The 27,197-nt window shown below is 39.2% G+C and overlaps 2 protein-coding genes across 4 annotated transcripts in view; one reads left to right on the forward strand and one right to left on the reverse strand.

Annotated features, from left to right (window-relative positions):
- NPC1 (NPC intracellular cholesterol transporter 1) overlaps positions 1–9,840 on the forward strand; it is a 29,380-nt gene extending 19,540 nt beyond the window's left edge. The window contains exons 14-25 of the mRNA XM_067290633.1: positions 452–566; positions 1,439–1,566; positions 1,661–1,801; positions 2,412–2,501; positions 2,620–2,810; positions 3,618–3,733; positions 4,317–4,446; positions 4,837–5,037; positions 6,220–6,451; positions 7,554–7,667; positions 8,561–8,723; positions 9,397–9,840. Coding sequence (XP_067146734.1) covers positions 452–566; positions 1,439–1,566; positions 1,661–1,801; positions 2,412–2,501; positions 2,620–2,810; positions 3,618–3,733; positions 4,317–4,446; positions 4,837–5,037; positions 6,220–6,451; positions 7,554–7,667; positions 8,561–8,723; positions 9,397–9,479 — 1,704 coding nt within the window. The 3' untranslated portion in view covers positions 9,480–9,840. The remainder of the gene's footprint in view (positions 1–451; positions 567–1,438; positions 1,567–1,660; positions 1,802–2,411; positions 2,502–2,619; positions 2,811–3,617; positions 3,734–4,316; positions 4,447–4,836; positions 5,038–6,219; positions 6,452–7,553; positions 7,668–8,560; positions 8,724–9,396) is intronic.
- Positions 9,841–9,940: 100 nt separating this feature from the next.
- Positions 9,941–26,247, reverse strand: RMC1 (regulator of MON1-CCZ1). Of its 3 annotated transcripts, XM_067290630.1 has the most exons (20): positions 26,029–26,247; positions 23,548–23,624; positions 21,983–22,067; positions 21,559–21,615; positions 20,430–20,516; positions 19,118–19,258; positions 17,381–17,484; positions 16,758–16,847; positions 16,557–16,662; positions 15,401–15,512; positions 14,358–14,402; positions 13,865–13,918; positions 13,452–13,580; positions 12,940–13,046; positions 12,085–12,204; positions 11,820–11,897; positions 11,402–11,506; positions 11,248–11,316; positions 10,887–11,112; positions 9,941–10,115 (listed from the first exon to the last, which is right to left on the reverse strand). In XM_067290630.1, the coding sequence occupies exons 1-20, from the start codon at positions 26,188–26,190 to the stop codon at positions 10,036–10,038; spliced, it is 2,034 nt and encodes a 677-aa protein (XP_067146731.1). In that variant the 5' UTR covers positions 26,191–26,247; the 3' UTR covers positions 9,941–10,035. The 3 variants fall into 3 exon arrangements, with proteins under 3 accessions (XP_067146731.1, XP_067146733.1, XP_067146732.1); XM_067290632.1 differs by lacking the exon at positions 19,118–19,258; XM_067290631.1 differs by lacking the exon at positions 13,452–13,580.
- Between the last annotated feature and the right edge of the window lie 950 nt (positions 26,248–27,197).

Below are 27,197 nucleotides of genomic sequence, written 5' to 3' on the forward strand. Positions count from 1 at the left end.
ATATTATATGATGTACAAATGACTAATACACTCTAAACAGCATTTGGTAGCTGTAAAACTACTACTGTTTTTAACTTGTAACTTCAGTGTGCTATGAGCTCTAATATGGTCTGAAGCTTGTAGTTTAGTCCATGAGGCTAGTATTTGAGTAATAAGCTTTCTAAATTGACAGGCTTGACTAACCACCAAAAAAAAGGTGTTGCCTTTGGCAAGTTTGTGGTTCCAGATGAAGCACTGAACTTGCTTTACATTTAACTTAAAATACAGTAGTAAGGCAACAGGGGGAGGCTTATGCTACTCTTGAATTAAAGATGCACAAACTCTCTCTAGTACGTTAATGCTGCTAAAACTATGGAAAACAATTTTGGATGTTAAAAAGTTTTCATGACTTTAAAAAAAAATTTCAAAATTCCATGATGCCCAGCTCTAACAAACTACTGCCTTAAAACAGAGAGATGAGCGCCTTCAGGGTGAAACTCTGGATAAACAGATTGGCAGAATCTTGGGAGATGTGGCACCTAGTATGCTTCTCTCATCTTTTTCGGAGACCGTGGCATTTTTCCTAGGTAAGACTTCTGCACACTTGATGAGAGGTTTTATCATATCTGCATGTTGTAAGAACGAATATGAAGAACTAAAGTATAAATAAGAACAAATCAAAAATCTTTATAGAGGAAGTTTAGCTTAGTAGTTTTCCCCTGGTATAATGGTTTAACTTTCTCTCCTGTGGACAGGCTGTCATAGCTCTTCAGACTGGCACAACGAGGCCATATTCTGTATATAAGAGGTCTAATTCTGTTTTTTGTCAAGCTCTTACTCAAAAGTCCAGAACTTTGTATAGTATTTGTGGTGATGGACACTTCTAACTTTCACATTAGGAACATACCAAATATCAGGATATATTGGCTCCTACACAGCATATAGTCATCTTGCCATTACATGAAAAAAGATGCTGCTGTCTGATTACGTTTGAGGTCGCTCCTACGTACGTGCAGTGGGTATTACAGGCATGTCACATGCTAGAACTCTTCAAGTATAAATCAGACCTCTTTATGAACTTGTTTACTTGGAGTGTTGCTATTGGTTTGACTTGCATTGGCTGGCTTCTTGGGGGAGTAAAGTCTTGCTCCACAGCACTCCTTAACTAGTGCCTTATGCAGCCTGCATGTGACTAGTAACTCTGGAATTGGGGAATGTCTTAAGCTAGTCTTCCTTAGCACAGCCTCAGTGCTGACAAACGGCTCAACAATGGCTGTCTTACCTAGGTGGCTTGGCTTTTTTCTTCTCAGCTTGCACGGGGAGAAGGGGAGGTGTTTGTTCTGCTATAAGGCTAACTCTTTATCTCTATCTAGAAAACGCTTAAGCAGGATAAATAGAACAGCCCTGATTTCCCAGCAGGGGAGGGGACTTATTTAACAAACTGGCTCCCTTCTTTTAGGGACATTGTCTACCATGCCGGCGGTCCGCACATTCTCTCTTTTTGCTGGAATGGCTGTGCTCATAGACTTTATTCTTCAAGTTACCTGTTTTGTAAGTCTCCTGGGCTTGGATATTAAGCGTCAAGAGGTAAGTGTGAATGCATCTGTGACCCCAATGGGATAGGGATGGTATCTTCTGCAGAACTGCACTAAATTTGGTATATCTTGGAATCTCTTTCCAGAGGAATAGACTGGATATTCTGTGTTGCATCAAAGGCGAAGAAGAAATGAGTCAAGTTCAACGTTCTGAGAGTATCTTATTTTTGTTCTTCAAAAACTTGTATTCTCCATATCTGCTTAAGGATTGGATGAGACCAATAGTAGTAAGTATGCTTTGTTTACCAGTGAGCAGTCATCAACACTTGAACAAAAGTGTACTCGGCACCAAGTCTCATACAGTAGAAAGGTCTATAGAGACTTCATCTCTTTCGTTATGTTAGTGTATTTCTGTTTCAGGCTTTACTATTGGAATGAGCTTTTGTACTTACCAGAGTATTTCTAATAAATGTGGCTAGAGGCTTGGGATCTCTAATTGTCAGTAATACAGCTCTGCACAGCTTGGGCCTTGAACCATAAAATAATCTTAAGAATATGTCAAATAGTCAATACATTGACTCCTACGCTGCATTAGTCCATAGCCTTGCTGTTGCTGGAGAACAATGCCTAATTCAGTTTGAGGTTATCACCCTTATTTACAGTAGGTGTTAGAGGAATATCTTACACTGGTACCCTCTATGTATAAATTAGCCCTTGGGGCCCTAAAGGGGGCTCTAAGGAGCTAGATGTTACTGTCACTGTTGGGCTAAGCCTGACTAGCATGCTTAATAGTGACTGTGCAAAAAAGGCTGTAGCTTAATTTAGCAGATTCGTTCTAGAGTTCTTGCTTGTTACTTCAGTACAGTTGTCACTTCCATGAATCTGCTTCTTTTGCAGGTAGCCTTGTTCGTGGGTGTTCTATCATTCAGTACAGCGGTTATGCACAATGTAGAGATTGGATTGGATCAGTCTCTTTCAATGCCAGATGTAAGTCTTCAGATCATGTCCCTCCTTAACAACTTGGAGCCCCTGAATTATTGAAGCCCTGACATCTTTGTGCCACCTCAGCATTATGCAGTAGTTTAACTTGAGCTTTCCCTTTAAGGACTCCTATGTAATGGATTACTTCAGCCAGCTCAGCAAGTACCTGCATGCAGGTCCTCCTGTGTACTTTGTTTTAGAAGAAGGGCACAACTATACCTCTTTGGAAGGGCAGAACATGGTGTGTGGTGGAATGGGATGTAATAATGATTCGCTTGTCCAGCAAGTCTTCAATGCTGCGGAAATTGGCAGCTAGTGAGTTTTTCATGCTTTTTTTTTGTGATTACATAGAGCAATGTTAACTGCCCAGTGTGTCCTTTTAACTTAATTTAGGTTCAGCTGTTGATTGTGCAATTGACACTCTGTAGTACTTGCTTTCTACTGTGGGTTTGGGGCAGGGAGGAAGGAGGAAGCTGTGATAAACTTCTAGAACAAGACTAAAACCTGTCTGGACCTGTGGGATGTGCTCATGTGTCAAATCATGCTTGGATTTGGCAAAGGGGTTTAATGTCCAGGGATGAGGAATGAGAGGAGGAAAAACTCATGTCTGGTTAAGCTCTCCTGGAAAATCACTTGCATGTTCAGTTTCTAAATGTGGTAGATAAACTAGCCTAGTAAAGCTTCCCCACTGAGTTGTGGAGGCTCAGTAAGAATCAGGAAATGCTTCTGGAATACAGCAGTTAAGGTAACTGAGGAAAGCATTTTCCTCACTCCCTTCCCCATAGTTCAGTGGTTTTACCTCCTTCAACTTAACTGGAAGAGAAACCTCCTCTGAAAAAAGGCAATAGTCTCTGGGATAGGATGAGTGGGACTGGGAAATGGAAGTCAGTTTGGCTATGGAACTTGGGTGCTGCAAAGAAGCTTTTGCTGTTGGCTAGTCACAGTGTTAACAAGAAGATTCATTTTGGGGCAGGGGTTCTAGAGCAGGGGACTACATGGAGAATCAAGGAGCTTGGACTAGAATGAGTTGATATGGAATAAGACAACACAGAGCTCAAGGAATGTGTTCTGGAATGAAACACTAGATTACTGACAACTGGTATGTTCTGCTTATTTTGTCAGCACAAGGATAGGCTATGCTCCATCATCCTGGATTGATGACTACTTTGACTGGGTGAAGCCACAGTCATCCTGTTGCAGAGTCTACAATACAACTGGACAGTTTTGCAATGCTTCAGGTACTAGCATCTTTCTTGTTGCTAGGGGATTAGTTTGTTTTATAGGAGCTTCTCTGCCAAATGTCTTGTCATGATATGAGCCAGTTGAATGGCTTTTCTTATTGTGAACTTCTACCTCTAGAGTAGCTCTAATCTGTTTGAATTGTCACTTTTGAGTGAACTTAAATACTCTGTCTACTAGAATGCTACAGGCTGAAGATGGCTAATATAATAACTATTCAAAAAATGGAGTTGATTATGAGAATTTTGATCCTTATGTGCTCTTATGAAATGAGTGGGAAACTTACTGTCCCACTTGTGTTCAGATCCTTCAGTTTTACATAGTTCTTCATATCAGATTTAACGTAGACAGTACAAAAGTAACTAATAGGTGTCTGGTAAACCTTACTTTGGTAGTAATCTTAACCAAAAACATGGTGGCAAATTCTATGCAGAACTGCAGGACTACATTCTCAGTTGTTTTAGCAGTAAAAATGCTTTTCATGGGTTTGTAGACAGTATTATTGCAAGTCAGAAGTGCTTAGTACTAAGACAAAGAATATTTGATTCTGTACCTGACCTCCTTTCTCTATTACTCTTTCAGTTACTGATCCATCCTGCACTCGTTGCCGACCACTGACTCAAGAAGGCAAGCAGAGACCGCAGGGGGAGGACTTCATGAAATTTTTGCCTATGTTCCTATCTGACAACCCTAATCCTAAATGTGGCAAAGGGTAAGAGCCATATTCTGTATATCTTGTTTGAGGAGCAGTATGTCAGATACAGGTGGGTCATACTTAGAGCAAGTCTGTCTGGAAGCTTGGATATCTAATGCCTGTCTATAAAGCTCCTACGAACTATAAATCTCACTTATGGTGTTCTCTGAAACAAAACCAGGAAAAGAAATTTAGTATCAACTAAATGGAACAGCAGCTTTTCCTCTCTACATAGAAGCAAGTTTTGTAGTCAGTCTTGCCTAGTATAGCCTGCTTAATGTATTGTGCTCTGAATCCTTGCAGTATCATCTTTGGAAACCTAGAAACAAGGTTATACACTATAAAAAGCTAATAAATTTGAATATGTTCATTGACACTGATACTTGGAACTTTGCTCTCTTTATGCAGAGGACATGCTGCATATAACTCTTCTGTCAACTTCATAAACAACAAATCTGATGTTGGAGCTACTTATTTTATGACTTACCATACTGTACTAAAAAAATCCTCTGACTTCATTGATGCTATGAAGAAAGCTCGGGTTATAGCAGATAATATTACTGAAACCATGGGCATCAAAGAGAAGAACTATCGAGTGTTCCCTTACAGGTATGCATAAATCCTTCTTACTATAGTGACAATGTTTAACTTACACAACTGAGCAAAAGTACTGGCTAGCAACATCTTACAAAAATCTGAGTCTTGGTGTTTAACAGGCACTCTGGAATCTACTAAATCCAACTGTTTATCCACAGTGTTAACTATGCTTTGGTCCATAGTTAACTTAAATTGAGCAACCTGTCCTTTACTACAGGGCTAGCTCTGTCTTCAGCTCGGGCACTTTCTAGTTTTTATAGTAAGGTTTAATAATTCTAGCATAAATATGTTGACCTGGATGAGTCCCAAGCTGTATTTTGAATATATTGGCTTCAAACTTAAACTGTTGCTGAAGCATTTAAACTTAAAGCAGACAGTGGTGATATCAAAGTACTGCTCACCTAATGAGTACATGATTGTTAATGTATCACTTGAGACTCCATGCAGTGGTACCGCAGTGAAACTGAGTAGGAATTGGCATCAGTACCACAGAAATATACAACTTTTGCTTCAAAGAATCTTTCCCAGGCTACAGTTTCGTTGCAGGATCTATCACTCCAGACCCTCAGCAACAGCCCAGTAGCTATTGCAGGTATGGCAGATGATCTGAGGCAACCATTTTATTTGAATATAAGTAGCTACAACAATTCTAGATGCAGTCTTTACTGAAGTGGTGCTGAGGAGCTGTCATCACCAGCAGGTGTTTCATGGGTGATCCTGGGAAGCAAATTCCTGTTGGTGACTCCTTCCATAAAGAAGGAACTACTTCATCCTTTCTACAGAAGCTTATCTAATACTAGCAGCTTAGTCTCTGTACTAGATTACCTCTGGTTTTTGTCTGTAGTCTGAAAAATACTAAGCGGCTCAGAACTAAGGCATTCTGTAGAGTCACTTTGGAGTTTTCACTATGCATCAAGCATGCAGATCATGCAGTCCTGACAGCTTGAACTAGCTGATCTTTAAGGCTGTTTCTACTCTACAGACTTTATACAAATAGTAAATGACAGCAGATAGTCATCCCAAGGAGTTCTGCTCAAATATTCACTGCTATTACTTTTAAGTACAGTTATTAAAGTAGCTAGTTACCTATGGTACCTCCTTTTTTGATAGGAATACTGCATATGGCTTTTTGTATAAGACCTGATGGTGGTCCTAAAGTAGAATGGCTAATTACAACCTCTGCTCTTTCCACAGTGTGTTTTATGTCTTTTATGAACAGTATTTGACAATTGTGGATGACGCTATATTTAACCTCTGCATCTCCTTGGGATCAATATTTTTGGTGACAACTGTGCTGCTTGGTTTTGAAGTATGGGCTGCTTTTGTGGTTACAATAACTATTGCGATGATAATCATCAACATGTTTGGGGTGATGTGGCTGTGGGGCATCAGCTTGAATGCAGTTTCATTAGTAAATCTTGTCATGGTAAGTCACAGACATCTCTCTGTTTACAAGTCTTGAATGGTTTTGTGTAATAATAACTCATGAAACTGAGTAGTATTTCTGTTAAACTTCAGGAGCTTGAACAATAGTAGAACTTACTGCTTCTAGATGCTGTCTAGAAAATAAATTTTACTCTGTATGACCATAATTTAGTTCTAGTTCAATTGATGTCCTATCTGTAAGCTATACTGCAGCTGTTAGTCTGCTGTTCTGCAGCAATGGTGGGGATGCTACTACTTAGACTAGGTGCTGTTGCATGTCATGAGGCTGTAAGCTGTGTATCCTTACCTAGGCATAAACAGTGTTTAAGGCTTTTGCTGCACTGATGTTCTGTGGAGTAGATCTAGGATGTGCTAACATTTGTATTTTTCCTGCATAAACAGATGAAACACAACTAGTGCAGAAAGCACTTTGGTAAAAACTCCAGAACTGCACTATCAGCAGCTGAGAGTGCTGGAGCTCTGGTTTATCTTGCTCTCTAGTGACCTATGGCATACTTGAAAATGTTATGAGAAAATAAATTGTCAGCCCATATTACAACTAAAGAATCATAGTTGCACAAGTGTATCTGCTAGGTAACAAGTCAAGAAGGACTTGCCAGCTGTTCAGTGAATGTTTTAAATGACTTGCTTAAACAGCTTGCTTTAAGACTAAAAATGTTAAACTCGGCTGACCTTGTATGGTATCAAATAACATGCATACTAAAGTGTTATTGCAGAGTCGTGTTATTCCAGCTAGCATCTGTAAATTGATTTTGAGTTGTGTGCTCACTGCATGTACTGTATTGAAGCCAGGTTTTTTCAACTTCAAGAAACTTTTGTCCTCTAAAACCTTAGCAGTGCTGTGATACCTGATTAGTTGTCAACTAGTAATGGCTAGTTAAAATACTATACAGTACCTTTAATAGCCTCTAGTAGCCAGTTAATGCTAAACTCAGTTTGTTACAACTTCCAAGGGCACTTTAACCCTGGAAACTGATGCTGCCTGCCATAACTTTTCAAGCCTGTCTCAGGTCTTATAACTTACCATCAAACTGCTTATCTACTGATGCCTTATTTCATGTTTTCTCTTTTACTCTCTCTAGAGTTGTGGTATCGCTGTGGAATTCTGTAGTCACGTGACAAGAGCATTCACTGTTAGTACTAAGGGCAGTAGAGTAGAGCGTGCAGAAGAAGCTCTATCTCACATGGGCAGTTCTGTAAGTATCCATTGTACAGGGGCGGGTAAAATGGTTGGCTCGGGCTGCAACTTCAAAGAGACTAGGACAACATCCTTAAGTCATAAGGAATGCTTTGATTTTTTTTTTTTCTTTTTTTCTTTTTCTTTCTGAGAATACATAAAATGCCTAAGGATCAACCTAGGCTTCTGCTAATAATAAGGGTGATCAAAAGACTTCATAATATTGTTAGGCCAGTATAACTTTAATCTAGTGGTAGTAAAGAACAGTACAGCTAAAACTTCAGCTTCAACTAAACCAGTAGTTTGCATAAATTCTCCTTGAACTGTAATGTTACAGCTTAAGTGCATCACAGCCTTCCAGATGCCTGGGAAAGGCCATTCTGGATAGTGTGGCACTGGGGCTCTAAGAACACAGGCAGGGCTTAGTATTAGGCAGTACTGTCATCACTTAAAGTCTAAGATGAGCAACCTGGGCAGGGTTGGAGCAGACTCTGTTCTGCTGCTACGTCTACCTGATCCAGAAAAGGAACTTCACTGAAGCCTGAGTTATGTCAAGTGAAGGCTTTCATCTCTTTGCCTGAATTCAAGATTATACTTAGGTGGCTGTACAGATTAGAGTAGAATTCCTGAGCTTTTCCAAGAGGAAAAAGGAATAGAAAAATGCTGAACTTCCCAGTGTAAATCATCATTAACTTTCTCTAACATCTCCTGGCCTATGGCAGTTCAAGTAAGACTAAAAGTTGATCTTAAACTCCTCCTGAGTTAGATTTGGTTCTAAGGTTTAATGGGGAGAGGAGGTATACTACATATAGGAGGATCAATTAAATTAGATGAGCATTTTTAGCAAATACTAAGTAAAATAAATGGATTAAAGCTCTTTGGCACTTACAAAAACACTCTTTTACTTGTCAGGTTTTTAGTGGTATCACACTGACTAAATTTGGAGGAATTGTAGTACTGGCTTTTTCCAAATCTCAGATCTTCAAGATATTCTACTTCAGGATGTATCTAGCTATGGTCCTGCTGGGAGCAACACATGGACTAATATTCCTTCCAGTTCTCTTAAGTTACATAGGTAAGATGTGATAGTCTTTAAAACTCACTTCAAACACAAATAGCTAACTACTTATGGAAGCTCTATTAAATATGCAAAGGATTGCAAAGATTAAAAAGCAGTATTTGAATTTGCCTTTGCATCACACAAGGAGTGGCCAGACTCGTTTGGAAGCAAGGCTTGGCTGGTAGCAGTGCAAGCTCCCTGTTCCAGGCATGCTGAACTTGGTCACCCCAACCAGCCCAGCATGGCTGTGCTGCACTGTTCCTAATGGAGGTGCCTGCCTAGCCCCATGTGGTCCAACAGACTGCAGCCCATTTCATTTCTCTGCACCTGGGGACAGAGTGGAAGCAACAACTTGCTATAGGATGCTGTTTTTGCATCTGCAAAAGTGCTCTTGCTTTACAATAAGAATGGTGTCCTTTCCAACTTAGAAATTGATATGTATGGGGAGTGTTTAAAGTGCAGACTTGAATGAAGCCTCGCTAAGGGGATTAAGACTGAAGGTGATTCACTTATTGCCCTTGCTGCTGCTGACAGCTATTGCATCTGAACAGAAGCATATTTCATAAGATGTCTAAATCCACCTTAATGCTGAGATAGCTAGGACCATGCCACCTTCTTGTTCATGGTGGCTGGGTAATATCTGCTGTAAAGTTAAGACTTCAGAGTAACTTCTCTTTCTCTTATTCAGGCCCATCAGTCAATAAAGCTAAAACTCATGCTGCGCAAGAGAGGAGCAGAGGTACAGAACGAGAGAGACTCCTCTACTTCTAGTCCTTTTAACAAAGTGTTCAGTGGATTGTGAACTGTGGCTGAGACACAGCTCAGCCTAAACTGAAGTGCAGCAATGTTCTATGACTATTACACTGTAACCACCACTGCACAGATTCCTGCACAGATTCAACTAGAAGATATCAGCTGCAGCTTTGGACTTGGCTTTAAACTCAGGAAATGCTGCATGTGGCTCACATAACAGTATTACCAAAACTAGATGCATTAACGAGACTACTAAAACACTTCCCTCTTCAAGAGGCTGCATCTTTCTTCTAGAAACCTAAAACAGCTGCACTGCAAGTTGAATAGCTTTTTTTGTCAACGAAACTGAGGTGATGTGTACAAGAATGGACTGCTGTACCACTGACACTAATTTTAAATGCAGGTCAATGCAATTTTTGTCTCTTTTTAGGGGGAAGCCATCACAAGTTGTAATATTTTTAGTACTATTTGCCAAAATGTCTTGTATATACTTTATTATAAAATAGCAATTTTGTAGTTCAAAATCTACTCAAATGCAATAAATTAAGTTTATACATTTCAGTGGAAGAGTATTTCAGAAAGTTGTGGGCTTCATGAGAGCTTGTTCTCCAAAAACTTGTTTAAAGAAGGTGACATGTTCTTCACAGTGCTCACCTAAGAGGGCAAAAGAAAAGTTAATATTAGCACTGAAATTAAGAGAACAAACTGTTCATGAGAAGCAAGATAATGTAGTTTCATTTATCTCAAATGCAAATACTAAATTTCATCTTTAATGCCTTGGAGCAGAGGAGTTGAATGACTTTTTAAAGCAGTGGAATACTGAGGTATCTCCAGTCCTGTGACAAGTAGTCTCATGGTGAAGCAGATATCTCATCTAGTTACTGTATCTAGCCAGCAAACTTGCATCCATGTGAGTTCTCTACTTCTCCAGATTTAAGACCACCAAATAGAATTCTGAGTTTACAGACTGTCTGATTAATGGCATGTTTCTGGTGCAAATGGTTTAACTTGATTTTTTTTTTCTTAAGTGAGAGAAGTCTTAGCATACAGTAAGCCTAGAATTTTTGGAAAGTCTATGGAAATAGACAACTAAACTCAAAGGTTTTCTTTGACCCAATTCTTGGCTTCACTGAAAGCACTAATTGGAGATGATGGTTTTGCCTAACCAAGCAATGCAAGTAACTGCAAGCCAAATGGGTTAGTCTAATCTGCAAGTTCCTGTGTCTGGCTCAAACTAGCTTTACTTCTGGGTGCAATATACTATGGGGTAAGCAAAGCTGACTTTGAAACTATGCTTCAAGGTGAATCTAAAATGCATCAAGAATTTTATTTTCACATACTGCCTCCACTGGAGTAGAAGTGAAAGGTCTTAATTCAGTTGTGCAAACTGAATTATCTGGGCTTAATTCTCTACTCAATACTTACCTGGTGTGAAACTAGGGTTTCCTCGTAACCGCTGATTTCTTTGTTCAAAGAATCTGAATATAGTATAGAAAAGCATGTCATCATCTGCCTGTTTTGCTGCATCAAGGAATTTGCGGGCCGAAATACTGTCATGTCCTCCAATACCTCTGATGAATCTCAAGGCAGCCAGAACTTGGTGCTTGGACAACAGAACTTCCACTATTTCATCATTTGCTGTGGAAAGCCTCTGAAATTAATCACAGCTGTAAGACAATGCTTCTAATAATTTAAATGCTAGGTAGTCACTTCAAGCTTGATCAGGTAAGCTGTTTGATATGTCTAACCCACATGTGACATGGAGTTACTAGTCTGAAATGCTTACTTTTAACATATCCAGAGAGAGCTGATGTGCAGGAGGGTAAATGCTTTCCAGGGACAGTAGTAGACAAGCCTAGGGCAAAAGCAGAAACAACCTTCAAATTCTGACAACTTCCCACCTCCATCAACAGTTTAATGAGGCAGCTCATCTTACATACCAAAGGCTTTGAGTCACTGAGCACATGGTACTGCAGAAACTGATGGAGCATGTAGAACAAGTTGTGTTGAACAAGGGTTTTGATGACCAGCTCATACAAGTAGTGCTGTGAATGCAGGAAGACCATCAAAGGTATGTCTCAATACCAGATCTTTTAGATCTAGAAGGTAGTACTGCATATGATTTAAACACTGTTCCTGTACTAATCTTCTCTCCTGAAGTAAAGACAACTAAAACTAAAGTATTTTGCATTATGTATGCAAAGGTTTGGGGTTTCCCAGCATCAAGTTCTGTTGGTTCTAAAGTTGTAGTATCAGGTCTAAGCTATTCCTACCTGAACAAGACTGGTCTGAGATATCATGTAATTTCATGGAGTGAGGTGATGTAGTTGGTACTTCATGCATGTAAAAGTGCTTTACCTGAACAGCAATCTGGAATTGGTTAAGAGAGCGAATGTATTCCATCAGGACTGCTATAGTGAACTTATGAGGTGCTTCCTGGACAAGAAAAAAGCGTTAGGTGGAACTTGCAGGGCTTCCCCTGAAAATTACAAGTCTATCCTATGAGGATGGTAACTGAGGTCATAATCCTGACAGGAATGATGCCTCCTGCAGGCTATGCCAAATGATCAACTTAAGGTTGCTGCTAAAACTACTGCTAAACCAGCACTTAAAATTAACTTACCTTCTTCTCTGTAAATACAGATAAAACATGGGTGTACATGTCAGATTGGTCAATAACAGCTTGAGTGCGTACAGGGCGTTTCAGGGGTGGATTATTTCTACTCTGGCCTGCTTCCACCACCTACAAGAGGAAAGCATTGTTAAAAGAACACTTTAGTGTTGAATAGTACAGGTTTTAATAAAGTCTCACTTATACAGAGGCTAGCTTGTACTATCCTACATTAGGAACATAGTTATAAACTTGCTTGTTACTGAGCAAATCCACATCTGTGGTCATGAATACTGGATGCACTCTCCTCATGGAGTGTGGACTTTGTAGATTTTTTTTTAAGTTAATGTAGCTAACTATTATACCTCCAAGCCAGCAGCTAAGCAAACTTAGTGCAGGAGCCTGTGTAAACATAGTATATGGCTATACCACTACAGTTAGTGTTTGAACTTGCTAGCTTAGCTAACTCTACACAACAGATGCAGGACTGATGAATGGCAGTGAGGTATTGTGCCATACAGTCACTGGTCTGGAATTTCTTTGACAGTTAGGGATTGAGTTGCTTTTTTGAACTTCTACCTTGTTTCCTTCTCCAGTACTAGAGTATGCTGCTTGTCACATTGGAGATAAGCTATGCAGCCTCTGCCACAGCAGACTGATGAACAGTTGTCTTGCAAATGGGGGGAACCTACTGCACTGTGCAGAGCAGGTTACTCTAAGTTTGAAGCAGCCAGGGACTGATTAATCTTGTGGTAAACCTGACTTTCCTGAGTAGAAAGGAGCAGCTATTTTGCTTCTACCATGATGCAATCAAACTGAAATGGTGTTACCCTAACTTTGTAAGCTTCTGTAGTTAACAGGGTTTACCATAGTATAGCTCTGCTCAGCTTCCAAGTACTTCTTATATTCATGATTCAGTTTGTCAAAAACAGTTGCAATCACAGACAGCGATCCCCTTCCTGGCTCACTGAGCACTGAAAAGAAAAAACTATGAATAAACTCCTAGAGAAAATAAACCTGTAGGTTTGAAGCTACCTTTTCTGGAAGGTGATCTCTACACCAACTTTTATTCTAAGCTTTAAAAGAAACATCTTTTCAGCCATGTCAGATTCCTTTTGAATTAAAGGGAGTGTGTGGGGAGGGAGGGGAGCTGAACTTTTTCATGCTGTTAAGAATTCCTTTCAGAACAATGACTGAGTACTCTAGGCTTCTGCTCTTCTAGAAGACAAAACTAGCTTCAGAAGTGATCTTGGATCTGAATAAGAGTCCAGCTAACAGGTGCAAGTACTGATTGAATAAGCAATATTTCATTTTCAAGGTATACCAGTAAAGCCCTTTTAAAAAAAAAAACACTTTCTCTTCTTTGAGAGAGAACTTACTTTGAGAGCATACAGACAGGATAACCATTTTGCATTCTCTCCTCTGGAGAAGGAAATCCATTAGTTTTCCTTTATCTGGCAAGAGGTTAACTACAGGCTCAAGTTTCACCTGAAGATTCCAGAGGTAGCCTTGATTTAAAGGAGTAAAACACCAAATGAGTTTACTTGAATAGTATAATCTAGATAGCCAGACTTCTCACTGTAAGAAGTGAAGTACCTTCCTAACTATGCTTTAGAACTGTATGACTATATCCTTACAACATCTGGGGGTAATACTCTATCACTGCCAAGCCCATTCAGCTTTCTGGGTACAGCTGTTTAGTCACTGTTAAGCTGCTTTGTATGCTAAAGGTGTAAAGGAGCCTGTACCTCTCACTGAATATAGCAGGCTCTTTAAATAGCTTACCACTCACCTTCACTCGCACTGATGATAATATCAGGCTGAAAGACAATCCAAGAGGAAGAATCTAAATGTTAAAGTTTTAAAACCCATTTTAGTATTGATTCTAAACTGTAACCACTAAATTCATATTAATACAATATGCTGAAGCAGAGCCTGTTAATACCACTTATTTATGGTCACAGCCCTCTCATAGGGTCTTGAGTCATCTCCTCAGAAGTACATCTCATACTTCAGTTTCATGGTGCACACTCACTAATTCCACACCCAAGTCTCTAGTATAGTGCAGTAGGGTTTTCTTTCAACCTGTTGAATTCCCTCTTAACTACACAAGCAGTAAAGCCTCTCAGGCAGCATACTGTTTTACCTTAGAGATGTACATATGCATGATCAGCTGTAGCTGGAGATGTAAGGGGTTAGACTAACAAATACTTATTTTCTCTGTGCTTGGTACATAATGTGAGGCTTCAGAAAGAGTTCTATGTCTTAGAGTATTTAAAGGATACAGAGTTTACATGGAACAGGAGACTGACTTGTCACAGAGGCTGGACCTGCAGAAAAATAAATATTAGGTAAAGAACAGTAGTACTCTGGGCACCTTTTTCACACTAACAAAATACAAGCCACAAGCTTAAACTGAAAAAACAGTGTGGATCACATGTCTAGCAATCCTACAGTATGCAGGCAGAAAGTTATACCCACTCACGTAGCTAGCTCACAGTATAAAAAACCTAACTGTGGGAAGGCAAAGTAAAATTCTTCAAAACATGGTAGGTTTTGCTTTTTATACAAGTGAAATCATGTATGTTGAAGTATTCCATCTCTAAAGCTGTAATTTTAAATGCATAAATTTTGTTATATTTACATAATCACTTCAGCTCCTTAAAAAGCAAAACAGCTTTGTATGTCCTGCTGCTAACCTTAAGATTAATATTAACCTCTTCACACAGACTTATTCTTCTTTTCCATTAGTGACTTCAAAATTGAGATGTTAAAGAAAGACCTTTAAGATGCAGTCATTTCCCACTGAAGGGTCTCTTTCTTTACTGCAGTGACACCAGTTTCCCATGTGCTAGTAGAACTATGCTCAGGTGATTTCTCTTACTCCTAACTTGCACTGCACAAGTACCTTCAAGCTATCTGCTATACCTTTAGCAAAGTGTGGCAGATGCTAAGTCACACAAGAGAGTAAGGCAGATACTTGTAAAAAAAGTGCTTTTGAGCAAGGTTCATGCCCCCACTAGCTTTTATAGCTGTGGCAAATTTGGAAAATAAAGACTAAATAAGTAGACTGTAAAACTGTGAAAGATCTTCACTGTAATGCTGCAAGGTACTAGGGGAAGTGCATATTTTGAAGAGCAACTCTTCTGTAGTGGGCACAAATCTGGGACAAGAATTTGGGTACAATTCCTTGCTATTTTCTTTCCTCCCTCTCCTAAATATGTAAGAGGAGAGTATCTGTAACCAGCATCCTAAAGACCAAAGCACTGTAGTATACCAGCTATGAAATTCAGTAAACATATCAAGGTTGTTTATGCTGCAGTTCTACCTGCCACAGGTATTTGGTAGGGTTGTATTGATCGAGGTGGAAGTACAAACTGATGGATGGTAGTAGTCCCATCAAATTCTCCTTTTAGCTTGATGTCAAATATAACTGAAGTCTGAAATGGAAAAGAGAAACTTTCCCTCAGTCTGGCAAACATGAATTAGCACTCATTTAGAGGTATTCAGGTTACTTTTCACATTTCATCTTATACTCTCCATTAAGTCATGTTGCATTCCTGGCTTAGTTTATGGATGCTGTAAAGTGAGGGAAATTGTGCAGCCTCCTGCAATACCCTCATTTCCCCATTCAGTTTTGTTAAACTCTGCTCACTAACAGTTGCAAAAGCCTTGCACAGTGGAAATTCACTTCAATTTTGGTGCTAATTAAATGAGACTGCTATTACTGATATCTACCCTATTCAGTCTATCTATCTGCTTTATCTATACAACCATGTTTATAGCCTGACCTAAACACTGGAGAATAAGAGCTCTGGGTTGAATGCTAACATGTAGAATTAATGTGAATTATAACTGCAACATTAACTAATCATCCTAATGAGGTATGCTGACCCTGTTCTTGAAGCTGTCCAGCAGGAGATAATTCAGGAAACAAAAGCCTTTCGGCATGTTAAGATTCAAGTACCACTTCTAGCTTTTTCCACTGATTTAAGCCTTACTACTGAGACTACAGCTAAGCAAGTTTCACATATACTGACTTACACATATGATCATTTTTGTTCCTATTAATTTTAGCAAGTCTGGGCATTTAAAGAACTGATCATTCAAATGCTTGCTTCTGAGTAGTTCCCAGGATGATTAATTTAGTATCCACTATAACTCTGTCTTTTTGTACATGCCTTAAAAGCCTACACAATGCAACAGCAGGATTATCATAGAAAACTAACAAATTAGACTGCTGCCTGAAAAAACAGGTATCAGAAAAAGCCCTAATTAAATGTTAGCTCAACAATGTAAGGTTAGGCATTTTAATTTCTTCCTTTAAGTTTCATGCTTTTTCTTTTATGTTTTTGTTTCTGCAAATACTCTTTTTGGCAAAGCTAGAGCACCTGCAACAATATTTTCCAGAGCTAACAGCCCAGTTAAGATCTGCCTATAACTTTTAAAAGTAAAGGCACAAGAAAACATAAATAAAATCAGACCTCAGTGTCCTGATGATGTACTACCACCAAGTTATCCACAACATTTAGTGCAAACTTTCCTGTTCTGTTCAGCTTTAAAATATGTGTCTTCTTACAGGAGCCTTCCCTATAGAAATAGAGATCAGAAGAACTAGTCAGTAAGCCTATTTAAAGTAGAATGTAGAAGTCTTATACCACTTCTGTTCTTTATTGTGCTCTTACCTTGGTAAGTGATACAGAACTACTTCTGCTCCTGTGCTATTAGAAGTCCTTGAGTGATGCCTCAAAAAGAGGACATAAAGCTGCCCGTATCTAATGAGACAACAGGATTAAGATATTACTTTCAAATAAAGAGCTAGGAAGGATATGAGACTTAGATCTCCTTTCTGCAGCAAAGGCAGGAAGTTGTCTTACTCTACTAGTTTGTCAGAGCCATATGTCTTATCCTAAAATAACAGATAAGAGATTAAATCAGGTGATCAATTAGAGGACTGAAAGACTGCTTGATAAGTCTCATAAAACATACGGTCTTTGCTCATGCAAGTTAGACATTTAAGAGCAGCTCTACTAGTACATTGGTTCAAAGATGAAGCACTCACAAGCTTTCTGGAAGAAAAAAAGTTTTAAAAACTAAAGCTCCCCAGTTAGCTCCATCACATCCCCCCCCACCCCGAGAGTACTTTAGACTCTTTGTTCAAGGAAGTGACCAAAGCACTTTCAAGCAGAGTACTGCTGAAACACAAAACCAGTGCACCCATGTTACTGTTCTTGTCTTCTCTCAGCATCCCTAAACTGTCATACTTTTGCCAAGGAAGGTAAAGGCTTGATCAGTCAGAGACACATACATTGTAGCCATTGCGATATCCCTTTCTGAAAGGCTGAGCTTGGAGGACTTGGGTGCTGCAGGTAACTCAATTTCAAATTTTGATAGCTTCGACATTGTTCCACTCTGTTAAACAACAACGAAAAAAAATCCAATGTTAAGACATGAGGCAGAAAAATCTTGACTAACGTTTAATCATATGCTATATCAATAGCCCCACCATGAGGTGAAGAGCAGTGATATCAAAAAAAAAAAAAAAAAGTTTGACACTTTTCTGTTCTGTGATCCTGAACACATACATCTGGTATTTTAAATTTAGCCACTTTATCATCTTAAGATTCTACTGCAGTAACTTTGGCTAAGAAAAATTAAATCAATACAAAACTGTTTGCAAATCCCATTTACAATTGGCCTGAAGATTTCAGCCAGCAGTTCTCTAACTTCCTCTCTCCCCGTGAAATGTATTCTCCCACTCTTACAGGGAAGGAGAAAATCAGTACCTCCTACCAGTCAGTCTCCTTTTGTTCCTGCTAACTCCAGAATCTGTCTTATACTCAGAGAATACCCCTGCTCCTACCTAAGGTTTCTTCTCTCCTCTTTCTCTTTCCCTATGGAGTTTATATTTAAGCAAATTTTCAGAAGTGCCAAAACCCCAAAGCTTCTACTGAGGCTCACTTACCATTCTTGTTAACTTATTCTTGAGTGTAAGATATGAACACTACAGAAACTTTATTTACAAAGATTATTTTGCTATAGCCCCTATCTATCTCAGGAAATCTTTAAAGATTACCTCCTGAATACAGAACAAAAATTATTGGGTACCTAGTAGCTGCAAGATGAAACCAAATATTAAGAAGGGGGGAGCGCAAGCTGAGTCCTTGCAAAGAAAATGGTGAGAAGCTAGTAAGTAAGTTCCACCTAGCCACCTATGAAGGGAGCATTGTATCAGGATCCAGTACAAACCCTCAGCTCATATTTCAAACCAGGAAACCTATTTAAGTGAGTTAAAACAAAACAAAACACAATCCTCCCTTGGACTACTGGAAGAAAACTTGAATTTTTTGATAAACTCTGTAGTTCTGTTCCTCAGTTTTTAAATCATCTTACTGTATGATTAACTTAAAAATAGATTCTAGTTTTTACTGCACTGTTTTTCCAAGCCAAAAAGAAAAGTGTTTTCCTTATAACTTTAAATGCTGTCCACAGGGAAGAGCATCAAGAGAAATAAATACTGTAAACTAAGCTCTCTCATCCTTGGGACAATAGCTGTTTCTGATGTGCTACCTTTTTTCTTTTGTTAGTTTTCTAATTCATTCATTTATATTGGGAAGGTTACAGTTACAATCACAAGTGAAAGGTCCTTAATTTTTCTTTATTATCACACTACAGAATGCAAATACCCATATTAGAAATGGGAAAAAAAAATGTATGCTCATTTAAATGCAAACATGTCTGTTGAAAGATGCTTAATATGCCAAGAATTGGCCCAGTAATTCCCCCCTACCCTTTCTCAAGGTCAACTGTCCAACATTAACTAGATGAACTTCTTTCCAAAGACAACATAAGACAGAGTGAGTTACTAAACGCTCTTCCAGGAACTAGCTTCCAGGTTTTTGCTTTGTCTTTTGCTTATTGTCATGTAAGGATGTGAACACATGCACCTCTTCAAAGAAATCCGGGGAAAGGGATAGAATATTCAAGTGAAGAAGTAGCCTGAAAAAAAATGTAGTACACAGAAGTTCAGAACATATCCCTTTACCTTGAAATAGAATGGTTGCAGGACATTGCCGAGGACAGTGGTTGACAGAAGAATAACAGAGCTCTCCGGGCAATACATATACCAGTTGACATTAATACTTTGATTTTTCAGAAGTTTTAAACTTCGTTTCTCTGGTAATACCTGGAAACAGGATATTATATGACCATCAGGATTCCAACAGCACAGGTGTTACTGCACAGTGGCTGGGAATTCTAAGCAATAAACAGCTAAGTTTAAAAGCATTTACAATGCTGGAGTTAAGAATCAGAAATCTGACAATTAAAGCTCAGGGACTAATTTACTGTACCTAAGCAAATGCACATCAAATCCTTCTCAAATTCTAATGAGCTGAAAGGTGATGCCTCTTCCCTTGCCTAGTCTGGGTATAAATGGAGAAAACACCTATAGCTTTAGATAACTTTTATAAAACCTCAGTAGTTATTACAATAACTTTGCTGCCTTCTCCACCCTCCAGCTTACTTGTTTTTATAAAAACTAAAATGAAGAGAATCAGTTTATATATTATCTTAAGGGCTTAAATAATTTTAACTCACTTATTTGATTTGTCCTCTCACTTGCAGGGGTAATGTTCATAACCCTTTTAGGTGCCAAGTATCTTTTTTTCCCCCAAATCAGCAGGAAATAATGCTTCATTTTCAATCACTATTTAGTATCAGTTGTTAGTAACAGTAATTAAATGAAACACTGTGGCATAGTTCCAGGATTAATTGTATGCACCTATGCACAAAGTGTATAATATCCCTCACCATGATCATCAGAAAGGGCTATTTATTCATTAGATTTCTCCAAAAGCACATGCAAAGGTAATTAAAATAACACAGAGGAACCTGGACAATGACATCAACACAGGAAGATGTCATCAGTTTGCAGAAGGATACCACTATCTTATACTATCTTATTCAATCAATACTTGTTGCAAACTTCGCTGCATTTTAAGTATACACATAACCCTCCCATGTTAATTTGTTTTACATGAAATAATATTTCACATTAGATTTAGATTTTAATTTCCACACAAGTCAAGAGCATCTACTAATCCAGAGTTGTCAATGCTTAATTCAGTATTCTTTAAAGAGGATCTTTGTTAAGCTGTTCTTAATAACCTGTTAAATCCAGAAAAACATGCTACTCAGAAAAATAATAATATTCTGCAAACAGAACAGTTATTCCATCTTTTTAACAGTTCATTTTCTAAATTTGAGGGCTAGAAAATAGGAACTCAAAAATACAAGCTACAGACACATTTTCAAATCTCCAAATATTTCTGTCTTATAAGAATTATTTGTACTACCTGATAGAATTCAATTCCTTGATCTGTGATGAAGACGATTTCTGTAGAACTTGTCCAGCAGAATCCTAGAATACTGGCATTCTTGGTCTTTAACAAACAAGCAAACAAACACTCTTTTACTTGGTAAAATTAAGTATTCAGATAAGCTAGTATAATTAAATAAAGAATGAGAGATCAAAGGTACTTTAGTTAGCCAACCACTGAAGTTAGTGCTTTTTGCAGTTAGACACACAACGTGCATCAGCTATTTTTATAGAAGACTCCTAAAAGTACATAACTACATGACCTGTATTTTTGGTGGCACCTGAGATTTATGTTTACTATCCAGTCAGGTTTTCTTCTCCCCTTACATACCACCCAATTCTTTTGGTTCAAACCATATTACCAAGTCAACCAATTCCTGGTATGAAAAGCTTTTTCCTTCTGTTGCCAGAAGTGAAGAATTAAGTGGAAGTATTTCCCATGACTTCACTCAGAACACTACCATGAAGGATCTGCTAGGATCATTTACTCAAACACATAATCCTAAACAATGAATCAAAGTCAGCAGGAATAAAGGAATTTTGGCAAGTTGTAAGTTTAAAAATTTACTATAGCATCGTATTGCCTTGAACTATAATTCTCTTAATTACAGGTTGGAAAGTTCCGAACAAATGCAATAATATTTATTTCTGGTAAAATAATGGAGGAAAAAAAATCAGAAAGGTTGAATTCTATTTTTAATGTTTTGGAACAAACTGCTAGCAGCTTATTATCACTTATCAGTGAAATTAGGGTACAAAATCCAAATTAACATATGTTGTATTAGTAAAATTACTGTACACTGTTTTTACAGAATCAGCACTTAGTTTCTTCTCCTCTAAACTTGACATTTGTTGCCTCCACAGCATTTCCAGTCCTTTCTGGGAAAGGATTAAAGTGACTAGGACCAGGAAGATTTTTTGGATATTGTTAATACTTGGTCATTAACCTCAATTCAGACAGACAGTAGTGACTACATATATCATTTATTTCACATTAGTTTTTAGAAGGTATCTCAGTTAGTTCTCTTGTAGAGTAGAGGCCATCAGGATAACTAGCATTAGAGCTTCACTTACTCATGTAAACTTTGGACATTGATTTAACTTACCTTACATTCCTGTGTATATTCTAGCTGAGGGCTGTCTGGAATAAAATTCAAAAAATCCTGAAACAAGGCACATTAAGTATGTTACCAATTACGAAGCAAATAATATTAGAGATAAGATAAAGGAGATAAGTTTATCTATCTCAAAAATAACTTGATAAACTACACTATTATTACCTTTTACTTCCCCCTTCCAGAGAGGGCTTTATAGAAGTCAATTTTTCTGTTTTTTTTGTTTTAAAATGGTGATACTAGCAAAACAATAATGTTGACTGCTGGCTGTTCCAGCTGACCTGTGACAGGAATTTTTACTAAAGCTATATTTGCCACCAGAACTCTTTAGCTTTTATCTCAGAGGCTTCTGCTCTGGCATTATGTACTAGAGTTCCAGCTCCAATTCCCTGTCTGCAGGGTACAGGTTTCTTACCACATTCTTCAAAGTCCTCTGGACAGCCAGTATCTTGTTTCCCAAGGAAAACTTGATGCACTTCACTTCTCCTTTATCTTCCATCCTATACAGTTAGAAAAAAAGTTATGGAAATAATGTCTAAGATAGTTTGTTGCAGAACTCTGTAACGCATCCTCAAAAAGACAATGATGGGGGGGGGGGGAGGGAGGGGAGAACAAAGTCTAATGCAAATGCTCTTGAATAAACTTATGAGAGCTGCTAGAAAAGTACAAGACCCAAAATTCATGCTGGAAGATAAAAGCAGTTCACTCTGCAGGAAGTACTGTACATATTCATTACAGAAACTTGGCTAAGACCACACAATGTAAATTAGCATCTCAAGTCACTAAAAATGCTCAGCTGTGTTGGCCTATGATGTGGAATTAGAAGCCTGGAACTATTCAAACATGCATTCTCAGTGCTATCCCAGCAAGTCTGGAGTAAGTCTGCAATGCCCACTGACAACCGCAAAGCAGCTTCTTTACTTCCAGAACTACTGCTAATTGACACAAAACTACTCACCTCCCTGCTAGGACACATCCTCTAGAAGAATTTTTGAAATTAAAGACAGAGTAAGGGGGTTTTCATACCATAAAAAAGATAAATAAAAAACACTCCAAAACCACATTTATTCCTACCAAACTGGCATCAGTACAATTGGAATTAATAAGATAGTTCTATTTCCAGCATGTGTTAGTAAGTTAAGACAAAAAGAGAGCTAGACAGTCGATCGGAAAAATTGTGGATTCAGTGTTGCCCCATTCAAGAACCTCGTGGAGGTCACTAAATGTTTTCAGTTCGCTCAGCATTAGTGCCGAGGGTACTTGGGCACCTTTCAGAATAGGCCCTACATAACAGCTAATAGGTTACGTAAACACACCGCAACTACAAATTGCTTCATCCATATCTGGATTTAAGCAACCTTAGAGTAAAGGAATCCTTCCTAACACATGGACAAGAAGAGTGCAAAGAGCCATCACACTTAATACAGACATTTATAAAAGTGTTGTAAAGATAAAGTAGTTTCATTGAAAGCACTGTTGTAAGATTCGAGGGGGGGGGAGGGGGATTTTCACAAGAAACAAAAGATATTAAAAAAAACAAGCTAGATTAAACAAGATACAGAATGCAAGAAAACTACATATAGGAAATACTGTGCTTGAATGAGGGGCAAGAAATTCAGAAATTATGGTTCCCTACATATATGAAGTTTACTTCATTTTGTTTAGCTTGCAAAACTGCATCCTTGGATAAGTCATAGCTGCTGTAGTAATCACAAGTTTGTACCTCCCCTATTCTCTCACATTTACAGCATGTTTTAATGAAATATTGCTGTTAAAAAAAAAGTCACAGCCTTTTTTCCAGAAGACCATAAATTCACAAGGGAAAAGCATGCCATGTTAACTGCAAGATGATGTTTAAGAACAAAGTCAAAAGATGATGACAACTTTTATGCCTGAATCACAGTATATCAGGACTAAGTACCACATAATTTTAAGATCACAGAATTCTATCCTAGCATAACAAAAATGAAGGTGCCTTACCTGAATGAGATGGGATTTTTATCCTCCAAACCTTTAACAACAACTCCTGTAGCTCCACCAGATCGAACAGCAAAAACCTATAAAAGTTATTTAAAACACATTTGTAGCTTACTCAAAATCATAACCTTAACATGCTTTTCCCCCCCTGTAAGCCACACATGTTTTTTTGACTAGACAGATTTTATTCTTACATAGGTCTGTGAATTCACACTGAGAATCACCGCATTCAATCCCTCCCTCTGAATCTCCAAGTTTACTTGTCACTGATCTAAGTAGGACATAACCTAACGTTTCCCACAAGAGAGCAACATCAAAGGAAGGAAAAACTTTATAGATAGCATACTTTGCCTTTTTTTCCACATTAGAATTTAATTTTTGAGACATTTTCATGTTAACAGGTAGAATTTTAAATATATTCTGTAAATCAGTCAGCTATTTAACAGATACATCCACTTTTTACATCCCCTATTATAAGCAAATTCTTAACAGAAGTTTTCACTCCTACAGAATCATGTGAGCAAATGTCTATCATATTTATAATAATGTTAAATGGAACTGAAACAGTCTGGTAAGCAAATTCTGAATTACTGGGCAAGTTAAAATAGTAAAAAAAAAAAAAAAAAAAAAAAAAGTATAAGCTTAGGGTTTTTCCAGTATATTCATATTTTCCTCAAGTCAGGTATTAGTAAAAATATCTCAGACATCAGGGCATTGTTTAAAATAAAAGGGAAAACAGCTAGGTGGGTAGGAAAGGAAAAGGCACAACTCACTGACCCAGACACTGATCTTGTCCGAACATGTTATTAGATAGGAATAGTTTAATAGTAACAGGCAGTTTTGTCTCTGCTTATGAAGTTTCAGCTGGCTTACACTTACAGCCTTAGTACAGCTGGATATACATTTGCATAAAACCCGTTAGAGCAATACTGCTTGTTGAACTGGAATAAGCTAACATTAAAAAAAAAAAAAATGCTTCTACAAACTGGCTGAGAAAAAGAAAGCTAGGTAGACTCCTTATTATCATAATTATGCTTGTAGAAGCATTAGCCACATCTCAGAATAATAGATATATTATTTTGTTGTATTAGCCATGCTACTAGTGCAGTATGCTCATGCAGGGGCACAGGTTTCAAGGCTATGCACTGCAAGCAAGTCCACAGCCTCATTAGAATGAAAAATATTGAATTCAAATGTTTCTAATATTGATTGTAGAAAGAATAATGAAGGCAATGCTGTCTTAAAGTTAGCAATTTGGCCAGTGATCAAGGAATGAACCATAAGCAATAAGTGAGATGAGAAGATAGCAAGGAAGATGTCTCTGAAGGCTGTTTGTGTGGGAAACTGTCATTGAAATGCTGGTTACAAATGATTTGGAGACACCTGGCAAATTAAAAAATTCTAAGTAAGAAAAAAAATGGAAAATGGTATTTACAACCGAAAAATATTTCTTTTAAACGAGCCCTTAATATTCAGTTTCTGTGTAGTTTTAATCTCATCCACAATTAAATACAGTGTCTCCAGACAAGCACATTTAAGTTTGAGGGACAGTTGAAATATGATAAACGTAAGTAAAGCATTATGGTTTATGAAGAGAAAGAACACCACTGATTCAGAACAGAGAATAACAGCAAGAAACACATCCCAGAAATATCCCCCCCCCCCGATACAACATTGATTTTATCCACACCATGCATGCTTGAACATTTCAATTCTGTGAATGCTTAAGTTACAGAATGGTTACAGGAAATAGAGAGCAGAAAGTATCCACATCTAAGTGAACATCATGATAAACTGCAGACCTTTTAGCTATACCCAGCCAACTGTTCAGAAGTCCATAGGGATATTAAGGAGAAACAAGCTTAAAAGAACTGAGTCTAAAAAAAATGTAAAGCAAAGCAGCCATTCAGGCCCGAGCCACAAGTAAAGCTATAGATGCTAATTTGACATTTATGAATATACTGAACTTTATGCATTGAAAAATCTGAGAAAAGATGCTAGTACTGAAGGGACAAAGTTTGCCAATAACATTAGGATATTCAAAATAGAAGAAAAAAGGGCCAACTCTGAAGAATCCCAGAAAGACCTTATGACAGATAACAACAAGATACCAACACGGCAGATGAAATTCAACAAAATAAATGTATGCTTATACATATAAAAAAAAAATCCAGCCTCACTCGTCAAGTGACAGTTTCTGAGCTAGCTATTAGCATCCAGCAGCCAGACCCCAGGCTAGAGCAGTTCCACACAAGGGGGACCGCGAGCCTAACGCCCAGCGGCAGCCTACAAAACCACGCGCGGCCTCAGCGGGTGGCCAGCAGCCACCGGTCGCTCCCGCTCCCCGGCGGCGGGGCGCAGCGCCGGCAGCGCGCAAGCAGCCGCGGAGGCGGTCGGGGCCAGCAGCCGCTTCCCTCCCGCACGGTCGCGGACCCTCTCGGCTCAGCGCCCGCAGGATCGGCCCCTTCCCCCGCCGCCGCGCACCTGCTTGTTGGCCTCATCAAAGAAGACGCAGTTGACGGGGTTGGCCTTCTCGAAGTGCACGGGCCGCGCGCACAGCGCCAGGTAGCAGCCGCCCTCGCCCTGGCGCTCTCCTCCTCCTTCTCCGCCCGGCGCCTCTTCCTCCGGCGGCGCCTCGCGGCTCATGGCGGCGGCGGCGCGCGACGCCCGGCACCAACGGTCCCCACCGAGCCCACCCAGCCACCCGCCCGCTTCCTGTTTACACTCCCCCCCCCCACGTGACGCGGCGCCGGCCGGCCCTTAAAGGCGCAGGGAACAGAGGCGGAGGCGGCCGGGAGCGCGCGGGTGACCGCCTCGGCCGGCCGGGGAGAGGGGCGCCGCGGCCTGCGCGCTGGGAAAGCCCCGCCCCCGCCCTCGGGCGCGCGCACCTCCCCCCCCGCCTCCCCGACGGGCGGTTGCCGGCGGGAGGCGGGGCTCCGCCCAGCCCCGCCCCTCCCCGCCCCTCTCTTTCCCTCCCCTCCCCTCCCCTCATGGCGGCCGCTGGCTGCGGCGCAGCGACTGCCGCCGGTCCCGGCGCCTCCCCGCCCGGCGCGGCCACTGCGCAGGGCCCCGCGGAGGCGGCAGGACCTGCTGCTCGCTCCTGTGTGAGAAAGCGGCTTCCTGACAGGTGATAAAATCCAAACGGACTGCTTTCATTCCTTCCAGCGTGTTAACACTTTAATTAAATGCTACTCTTTAGTGAAGCACCTCGATTAAATATGTTTTCCTGTACGTAAGGTATACCTCTTAACTAAATACCTAGCCGCATCGTTAGCCTATGGACAGGAGAATAGTTTTAGCTGAGACATTTCATACAGGAAATGAACATGTTTGTAACAATCTCTTATAGTGCTTTCCAGAAAAAAATAAAGAAAGAAACTCTGAGGGAAAAAAAAGGAACTAACTGCTTCACAGCCTTATGGTAATTTGTTTATGCTTCACTTCATAATTGCTAAAATGCAGATATTATTGATAGCGCAGTTCAAGCATTTAACTGCGTTTTAGCAGCTATGGTTATAAAATAGAGAACTTATTTTTACACTTAAAATGCTCCTTATTTCAGGAATATGTTTACTAACAAAGCATTATTAAAGTTAAAATCTGGATTGCTTCTCAATATTCATGTTTATTTCTTATTTGCATTTTAGTTTGGA

This window comes from Apteryx mantelli, chromosome 2 (genome assembly GCF_036417845.1).
Source record: "Apteryx mantelli isolate bAptMan1 chromosome 2, bAptMan1.hap1, whole genome shotgun sequence".
NCBI lineage: Eukaryota > Metazoa > Chordata > Aves > Apterygiformes > Apterygidae > Apteryx > Apteryx mantelli.

What these genes read in the sequence shown, in the direction of transcription:
- RMC1 (XM_067290630.1), bottom strand. Translation starts at nt 26,190, where the DNA reads ATGAGCCGCGAGGCGCCGCCGGAGGAAGAGGCGCCGGGCGGAGAAGGA. An exon ending in AAAAATCCCATCTCATTCAG is followed by an intron (nt 22,068 to 23,547) that starts GTAAGGCACCTT and finishes CTAACTGTATAG; the next exon opens with GATGGAAGATAAAGGAGAAG. An exon ending in TCCTGTTCCATGTAAACTCT is followed by an intron (nt 13,919 to 14,357) that starts GTATCCTTTAAA and finishes TTTAACATTTAG; the next exon opens with ATTCTTCCTCTTGGATTGTC.